Here is a 9,949-nt window from a genome sequence, read left to right on the forward strand (position 1 = left end):
TTTATTTCAAATTTGGGTTTGTAAAATTTTGTAAATATTATATATATATTTTATTTTTATTTTTTTTTGAAATTGCTGTCATCAAGGTTTGTCACCCGATGTCAGGGGTCTGGCTAGACCCACGTCTTTCCCATTCATTCAATATAATTTAATTTTATTTATAGATTAAAAAAATATTATAAACTTTTGTTAATATATTTTTAAGTTAGTTTATAGTTTTCAATGTTTATATATTTTATTTCAAAAAAAAATATTTTGTACTCATGTGAATTTTACCGTCTATACGAAAATTTCTATTCATTTAACGTTTCTTAAGTTTAGCTTATCACACAGGTAGGTGAAAATATATTTGATCTCTTTTTCAAACACCGTTAAGTTGTAAAAAACCGAAAAAAACCAAAAAACCAAAAAAAAACTGAAAGAACGACTAAAACCGAAACCAAAAAAACTGACTTTGCGTGATTTGATTTGATATTTAGATTTAATAAACTGACATAATTGGTTTAGGTTTTTTTTAATGAAAAACCAAACCAAACGACCTATGTACACCCCTACTTCTAAGTCATCAAGAATCATGGTTGAGTTCAAAGGTTAGTTTTTTCTTGATTTTATTTTGTTAGCTTTTCGAAGAAAGGAGCAATTTAACTTATGATAATGGAGGTTTTTTTTTCAAACATGAAGAACAATAATAAAGAAGAAGACAATTGAGTTAATATTTATTTTTTCCAAGTTTATTTTAACACATGACTAATTTTTATTGGTCAATGCTGTCTAAAAGCTGCACCCACGCGCCTAACATAGGTGAAATCACGGACTCAGCCACGTAGGCCGAAAAGTGGTAAACAATTAACTAAAAAATAAGTTCGGGAGGGTAATAGGACCTTAGTAAAGGTTAGGTGTGTCTTAGGGATTTTGGGCATAGGCTGGGGGTACTTGTGCATTTTCCCTATTTCTGATTTTGAAATTTAGCCTTGAGTTTAATCAATTAGGTTATTTGATGGAATAAGAAAAGTTAACACAAGAAGAAAGAATAAACTAGTCATTTTAAAACTGGAAACATAAGTATTTTGGGACAGATATAAGTTGTTCATCATCAAACAAAAGAAACTCTGTTGAGCTAACATCACTTGAGAAAAAAGGACAACATTACACAGACAAAAACGATACCATCTCCACTTAAAAGAGAGAAGTTCCCTTTCCCTTCTTATCTCCACCAATTTCAAAGTGCTTGCACCTCTGCAAGGTCAGTAGCCAAATTTAATACTACAGTATACAATGATCAAAAGAAAGATTGAGAGCCATAAACATACCTTGATTGGGTGTTGGGACACATGTTTGCATCCCTGGCATTGCAACCTTAGCACAATCTTCTTGGTAGTTTTGGCCTAGTATCGAAACAACGTTGAATTATGAGATGAATAACAAGGGGGGTTAAAAAGAGTATTGACCAGAGTTGATGTTAATGTCAAATCTCTTCTACCTTCTTGTGGAAGACGGGTTTTGTCTGCCCACCATAACCAGACTGCTTACGATCATAACGACGCTTCCCTTGAGCTGCAAGACTATCTTTTCCTTTCTTGTACTGTGTAACTTTATGCAGAGTGTGCTTTTTGCACTCTTTCGACTTACAGTATGTCTTCTTAGTTTTTGGAACGTTCACCTGCAAGATCAAATTTTGATCTCGTAAACTACACAATACTGGTAGCTATGTGAAAATCTTATAGTAACTACTTTATATGCATATCACAGGTCAAATATAGACCATAACAGATTACAGGATCCAGGAACTAGGAACTGCAATCTAGAGCATGCAGAGGTAGGCTGAATTTTGAAGTTGATTGCATTCATTATTATAAGATATCAAATCAAGATACTCTTGACGAGAGCCTGCCTAGCACTTGTAAATGATATCACAATTCTTTTTTGGATGCAGTAGAAAGAATTTTATTACTAACAGGATCCAGAGGATGCAATATGTTACAAAAGTGGGTTGATTCCTTTAGAAAACAAAAGGAGGTAAGGAACAAATAATCTCAAAACAGCATCACGTTGATTAAAGTTGAGCCAGCAAAACAAATGCATACACATCAAGCACAATTCAGAACTGAGGTGCTTAAAAATATCAATCAACTTTGAAATTGCAGGCTAAACATTGTGGATATCAGAAACCTGAGAACTTTTATCTACAAGAAAAATGCAGCCAATCACTGCATCCACATTGATTGCAGGCTATACACAACACAGGGGATAAAATTGAGACTTTTTTGTGTTAACAATTAAAACGAAGCAAAAGTTTCACCAAATTTCAGAGCAGCATTTTCAAATCACATTATAGAAGGAAGAAACCAGAAATCATGAAGTCAACAAAATTAATAATCGTCCATATATGTGGCCTACTAAAAACTCCTTTAGAAAAGCTATACTCTTGCAGAGAAGCTCTAACTATTTATTTTTGTATGTAGTCCATGATATAATTAGCTTTTTTTTGCCAACCAGTATGTTATCCACCAAAGAAATAATTTGTGCATTGGCTTTACTTGGCATATTTGGAAAGCCACCTAAGAATTGGAGTTGTGTAATAACAACATAATTATCTCTGGCCAAGTAATGTAATTGTTGATGTTAATTACTTACTCTCAAACTAAGGTAACTTTACTGATTCCCTTTAATTTTTCTTTGGTCAAACACACTATTTCTTTCTACAATACTTCTCATTGTATGCTTCCATTGCAAGTTTTAATTTTTTAAAATAAGTGTGGCATCATCTCGACTAATGTAATGACCTCCCACAAGCAACAAGTATTGTTTGATAGGAACTGTATCTAAGACCTCACTCACCTCGTGGTCATATCTAGTTTTATCCTCTTAACTTAGTTGGAATCAGCTATCCAAATCTATCATGACGGATCGTAACCAATAAATCATTCTCCTACTTTTGAAATGCGAATATGATTAACAGTTTGAATAATATCAGCGTATAACAATGAACATAAAGGGAGGAAGAATAAAGGAAGTTACCATTGTCGGCGACTGAGTCTGAGCTGCCGTAGAAAACACCTTTGCTCTAATGGCGTCCACAAAACCTAGAAAATAAGGGGAGATGTATATAGCTAGGGTTTTAAGATTATGGGCTCCTTTTGTAAGCAGCCCATCGCACCACTTAACCATTGGCTATTTAAATTGTAACCATTTTTTATAATTTATTTATGATTTAGGTGAATTATTTATGTATTAAAATCAATATAATTAGGGGTCATTTTATCCTGGGATTAGTTACGTTAGGATAAGTTATGCTGAGATAAGTTATATTGGGATTAGTTATGTTGGAGTAGTTTTTATTGCTTGTTTGGTTTGTCATATTCAAACTTATATCCATTGCATAATTTTTAATAATAAGTTGTTTGTTTACAAAAGTAACCTTCACCTTATTAATTTTTATTTTTTTTTACATTTTCTTTACAAACTTTAGTTATTCATTCTCAAAAATCAAACTTTCATGTTATTTAGCTTAAATATTTTTATATGTGCATTTCCATGATTGTGCCGTGTGTTTTTAAAATTAAACTTTCATCTTATTTAACTTAAAAACAAAACTTTCATCTTATTTAACTTAAAAATAAAACTTTCATCTTATTTAGCTTAAAAATAAAACTTTTGATCTTATTTAGTTTAAAAATAAAACTTTCATTCTAAGTTTATCAAAGTAAAAGAAATTTTATTATTAAAGTTATCTACATTTTAATGGATACATAGAATATAATTTTTAAGTAAGTAATAAACTATGTAATTCAAAATATGTAATTTAGTAGTGGAGTGAATATTTTAAGAGAAATCAAAATATAAATAAACATAAAATTAGGCAAAAAAAAATCAACTTATAATATATTCATAAATAAAAATTGTATTTATAAAATGTAATTTTTTAATAGAAAAATATATTATGATAAAAACAACGATTAAGTAAGGTTGTGAATGTTATTATAGTTGTATAAAATTATATTAATATACATGAATGTATAAGTGGTGTATAAAAGAGAATTTAAGGGGGGTAATTTTGTTAATTTACATACTTTATCCCAGGATAAGTTATCCTGAGATTACTATTCCACCCTCAGGGAGGGATAACTTATCCCAGTACTATTTGTCATCTTGGGATAAGTTATCCATCTTGTCTAACCAAACAACGGATTAATAGTATCTAGTACCACATTTCGTAGCATTAAGTATAAATCTAACCAGCTATAAAACGACTGCTTTTTTTGTTTGCTTTTTTTTTTAAGACCTTTGAGTCTAGAGTTTTGCATTGTCAAAAATTGACTTTTTCCCTTAATTTGAGTCTCACGTTTGATTGGAAGACAACTAAATTTAAAATACTTTGAAAAATATTAACTACATGTTTTAAATAGCGGTCCTAAAGTGACTATTAGTGCATTCCTCAATCCTAAATGAGAAAATTGCACAGAATGGCCTTTCTTGAGGCTATTATTTAAATTTTATCCATCCTTAATTCAATGAAATACTATCATACTATGCATATTTGTTGTTCGTCTGCACTAGTTAGCTAAATTTGGTTGATTGGTGGCAATTTTTTTGGTGGCTTTGACAACTAATTGTGATTATCCTAGCAATCATTTGGATCTCATTGCACAATGTGTCACATGGTTAAGGAATATTTGATGTAAACATATGATACATATAAGTATTACGGAGGATCATCAATATGGTGTAATGATAGAATATTGAATGTAATTTAGCGTCAAGCGTATTTTCGCTCTAACTTCTCTCAAAATTATATGCAATTAAACATACCAATGTATATCAGCACAAAAACAGTTGTTTTGCATTATCACATCTCAATTCTTGCATGGGAAAAAATCTATTTCCTGTAAAGGCAAATTTCGAGTTAATTTGAGCACACCTTAACTATTCCCATAGGTATTTGCTATTTCTTGTAATATAAATATCGAGTGACTCTCTCCATCAATAGTACTAAAGCAAAATCACCAAACTCTTTTTGTCTATGCTAGAAACCCTGATCTCTTGTGATTTTCACTTCCTTTATTAATTGCTAGGCCACGCCCTCAAGCATCGCATGAAAGAAAATCTTTTATGGACTAGGGAGGCACTCCTGGTTTGGAGATCTTAACAATTGCACATGGCAAGCATGGCCTGCTTTGAGCTTTTTCTGAGTAAAAAGAGGACCAAAAACAACATATTTAGTGTAATTCCACAAGTGAGGTTTAGAAAGGATAGTGTATGTCAGTAGCGAAGCTAGAAATTTTACGAAGGGTGTTCAAGAATTACATTAACTAAAAAAAATGACGAATGGGTGTATTGAAAATTTTAAAATCAAACTACGTAATATTAGTAATTAAATTTCTTTTATGAACAAATGTACAAAAAAAATTTAAGTTAAACTACATGATTCATAATTTTAATGTGTAGATTTAGTTTAATATAACGTGATCGTACAGAAGAAAAAAAAAGAGACAAATGGAGAAAATTCAACTTAGAATGACATTATTTTTATGCTTCAAGTCACGACGACACATGTAAAATAAAGAGTACAATCAAACAAGGCTTTTAAAAAAGAATTCTATATGGAACCTTTTTTGCTTTTAGTTATTTTATATAAAATTCCGAGGTTGTTTATTTTTATTAACTATTATTTAAATTTAGAAAGTTACTAAAAAGGCCTTTTTAAAATATAAAAAATGGCATAAATGACAAAATTAATTTTTAATTATTTCTAATGATAGATTTATTAACTATTATATAGATTTAGAAAGTTACTAAAAAAAGCTCTTTTTAAAATATAAAAAATGGCATAAATGACAAAATGTTGATGGTGAGGATCGAATTTGCGCTCCCCATGCACACTACTTTTTCAGCCTCAAGAACCACCGGGCTACACATGCTTGATGGGCTCAAGGTGTCTAAAATATATTAAGTAGTCATTTAGGATACCATTTACTTATATATATGATGTCCGGTTGGACACCCTGACATCACTGTAGCTCTGCCCCTGATGTATGCAAACCTTATCCCTACCTCGTGGAGGTAGAGAGATTGTTTCTGAAAAACCCTCCGTGCAACAACTCAAAGATGACCATGCAATGTAATTATTTTCAGTCTCCAGTCTCTAAAAACTGTGGCAGAAGCACATTGATATACATTGAATGAATCAAAACCATGTGAATCAAGATATGCAGAAAGAATGTCAAATATATTTTAATAATATAAGTATATAACGAAATGATCTTTCCTCCCAGTTACAGATAAATAGACCTATATATGTACTTAACATATATAGGATTTAGAAGGTCCGTGAAGCAACAAAAATTTCTACTACAGAGATCTTTGCTGTGCTGCTACAGATTTTCAACTCTAAGAATAAACTTAACCTATTTTTGCAACACAAAAAAAGGAATGGAAGAAAAAAGATAAAATGCCAGCAATAAGCAAGTATTTTTAGTGTTTTACTTCTATAGCTAGTTTTCAGTTTCTAGGTGTTAATCAGAGGACCAACAAAAAATGCAGAAAGAATAGCTAATCAACAGCAGTCTTGCTTTTTCGAGGACCGGTGGGTTTTTGAAGGCTATCAAAGATTGGTTTGGTAATTGCTGCAGTAGAAATTGCCTGGAAATCTGGCTTCAAATTCCACTTTGATGTTGTCCACAGGGAAGATAACGTGCTACTGTCTGATTCCTGCAAACTCGGTGTACTTGATGACTTCCTGACACTTGCACTGTCGTTCAGAAAAGAATCGTTCAACAGCATAGTGATAGGATTTATGGAACTTGCTTCAGCATCTGGTCCAAGGAGAATTCGACTAGCTGACTTAGGTCGCAAAGCCAATCCCTTGCCAGCAGCAGCAGAAAACCCGCTGCCACTGCTGTTATCTTCTTTCAACAGCACTTCTGGGGTGCGGGAACTGAAATCAGCCTCAGATTTTTGACGCCTTCTAGACAATTTCTCGAACAATCTATTAGAGCCATTTTCAGCGCTACCTACTCCGTTCTCTGACATATCATTAGCTACACTTTTACATTTTCTATGAAGACCGAGTGGTTGATTAGAATGAGGAGTTGACATGACAAATGGTCCATCTTCTAAATAATGTGATACTCCTTTACGATAGACAGCCATTTCAAAACCTTCAGATGCAACTTTCTGATCTGCCAGTTTAGGGCCCTGATAACCTAGTAAAGAGCTCATGGCTGGTGAAACTCTTTGCTGGGAGGAAGACTTCAATTTCAGGGATTGAAATGAACCAAACAAATCAGGGTATTGGTTGCTCGGAGGGATCTGCTCAGAGCTGCTTGGCCTGTCAAGAAACAAATCACAGTTACCACATAGCTCAGCACAAGTTCTAAAGCTTTAGAATATCAAAGATGTGGTACTCAAGAAGCCAATGAGACAGAAATGACTAAGATACATAAAATAGTCTTGTAGTCGTAGATACTACTCAACATGGACGTTATATCAACTTAAGAAGAATTAAGCAATCTTCATTAGACTAGCAGTTCATATGAATACGGTTCCGCAGAAACTAGTGATTTGAGAAATAATATGAATATCCTCTTTAGTTTCTTTAATCCATACTAGTGCAAGCGTTACCAAATTCATTCTAATTCTCAAGAAAAAGTAATCTGGAATATGTACCTGAAAACATATAATAGAACATGATTTCTGCAACTCCATGAGACCCCACGAATTGCCAGATGATACTAATATATAAGAACCACCTAAATGTCAACTTTGTATGAAAATAGTTATAGATGATACAAGAAATTCTTCTTGTGGACAATCTTTTCTTTCTTTCAGTAAAGTTCTTGTGGACAAAGCAAAGCTTGTCTGTCTTTTTTCCTTTTAGACAGGATTTTTAATAATGCTTATACTCACTCCATTCCACTTTACATGATATGATACAAAGTACGATGGTCAAATTACCTAATTTTCGGTGTGAATTTTGACATAGAATCTTCAAGATTTTTGAAATAAACTTGCGCATTACTAAATTACAAAAAAAAGTACAATAAGTCACAATAGTTATTTTTAGAAAGTAATTGAAAAAACTGTGGTTAAAGAAAAACTCATTTGACTTCCCAAATAGTAATTGTGTCCCATAAAGTGGATCAGACGAAGTAATATTACCCACAAACCAGATTACGTAAACAAATTTATACAGCACAACACAAATTATAAGTGCCTTAGATGGAAATTTCTATTTCCAACATACAACAGAGATCCACCCAAGGTAAATGGGCTCATCTGAAGCTTTTCTCCACCAGACCCATATAAAGCTCTTGCCTAAACAAGTCCTACTTAAATATCTAAGTGAAACACGGCAGGTTATATGCTACAGGTGACACAAACAAATCACAATAACAGAGAACCACAAGCTGATATGACTTGTTCCATGTAGTGAAAGACAAATAAAAAAGATGAGAACATTCAACTAACAAATAAGGGGTAGATTGTGGTTTGTTAGGTGAAATATCTAATTCATGTCAAATTTGTAAAGAGAGAAAAGGAATGAAAGCTGAAGAACAAAAAGTTCAAACAACATGCAAAGTTATGAAGGCATCTCTAGGTAACTGTGATCAGATCCCCAACACCATATTATATCAAAAGGGTGCCCCCGTACAATAAGCACTATTTTCTGAAGGAGTTAATGCAGCTCTGAACAGAGCGGAATATACCGTGTATGGCTTTCATGTCAAGAAGAATAACAAAGGAAAAACGTGCAAACAAGCAATTATAATTCATACATCTAAGCAGAAGATGAAAAGTTAAAAAAAAGAAGATAAAAGCTTTATCCTCAGACTAGTACAACAAGTTCATTAAAATAAAGGCTTTATAACCAGTACTAGAGGACATGTTGGGAAAGAGACACTGGCATGAGATTCTAAAGAAACGTTATAGTACCCTTGGGTGTCTTGACCATTTGAGACAGCGGGTGATGGTGGATGCCTCCCAGGTAATGGTATTTGAAGTGTCTTTCGAGCAAACATTTGGAGATCCGAAACCAGCCCATTCAACTTCTTAATATCAGATACCTGTCACATTAGATGATTGCACACCATGTTAAAGCCATCATCTATTTGGAGGATGCGATCCTAGGTGCAAAATGATAAAGATATGTTGATTTTGCAGTAAAAATAAAACAAACTAAAGTTCACCATTACATAAACTGCATGCTTAGCATGTCACCCAACGGAATAAGTTCAAAACTCCTTGAATCATCACACTATTTATCCTCGCATTTGTTTCAAAATGTTCATCAAATCAGCTGGCATTCTCAGAAAACTTGCAAGTGTGCAAAAAATAATAATATATATATGTATTGACATGGCAGAAGAAGAACTAGTAAGTGCATAAAGACATTTGTTATAATAATAGCCAAAAAGATAAACTTTAGCCTTTAAGGGGTTGTTTGGTACAAAAATGAATAATGTAGGGATTACAAATGCTGGGTTTATTTTTACCAAGTGTTTGGTTCATTGGTTCCAACCTCATTTTGGAATTGGGTTAAAACTTTATAAAAAACTCCTTTCAATTATACCCTTGAATTATTATGTAATTAGGTTAAGGTAAATAATTGCCGGACAATATTATTTTTTTATGGCCTTCTAACTAGGTATGAGAAGAACAATTTTGTTGTCATGTTTGCCTTTTTTTCACTTAAATTATTTGAGGATAAATGATTGTCATCTTAGTAAATTGATTACTTACAAAATGTCAATTTTCAATTTAAAAAACGAAGATAAACTATCAACTTTTAAAATTGAAAAGACGTAAACAATAGTAAAACTGAATAAATATCTACATTTACACATAAAATTGCAAGTTGTAGTTTTAATATGTATGCAATTTTATAAATTGTTCAAATACAAATAATTAGAAACCACACAAATATATATATATATATATATATATATATATA

At 32.2% G+C, this 9,949-nt stretch overlaps 2 protein-coding genes across 2 annotated transcripts in view; both read right to left on the minus strand.

Moving 5' to 3' along the window:
* Positions 1 to 1,025: 1,025 nt before the first annotated feature.
* On the minus strand, positions 1,026 to 3,073 carry LOC102604878 (60S ribosomal protein L44-like). Its single transcript, NM_001288058.1, is given in 6 exon segments — positions 1,026 to 1,236; positions 1,311 to 1,334; positions 1,337 to 1,341; positions 1,343 to 1,385; positions 1,481 to 1,660; positions 3,019 to 3,073. Coding segments are annotated over 6 exon segments (315 nt in total). The 5' UTR covers positions 3,022 to 3,073; the 3' UTR covers positions 1,026 to 1,176.
* A 3,141-nt stretch (positions 3,074 to 6,214) lies between these two features.
* The window catches only part of LOC102605213 (uncharacterized), a 6,719-nt gene continuing 2,984 nt past the window's right edge, over positions 6,215 to 9,949 (minus strand). The window contains exons 2-3 of the mRNA XM_006355951.2: positions 8,932 to 9,062; positions 6,215 to 7,327 (exon numbers count right to left, since the gene is read on the minus strand). Of these exons, the coding sequence (XP_006356013.1) occupies positions 6,550 to 7,327; positions 8,932 to 9,062 (909 nt within the window). The 3' untranslated portion in view covers positions 6,215 to 6,549. The remainder of the gene's footprint in view (positions 7,328 to 8,931; positions 9,063 to 9,949) is intronic.

The sequence above is a fragment of the Solanum tuberosum genome, unplaced genomic scaffold (genome assembly GCF_000226075.1).
Source record: "Solanum tuberosum cultivar DM 1-3 516 R44 unplaced genomic scaffold, SolTub_3.0 scf00211, whole genome shotgun sequence".
Classification (NCBI taxonomy): Eukaryota; Viridiplantae; Streptophyta; class Magnoliopsida; order Solanales; family Solanaceae; genus Solanum; species Solanum tuberosum.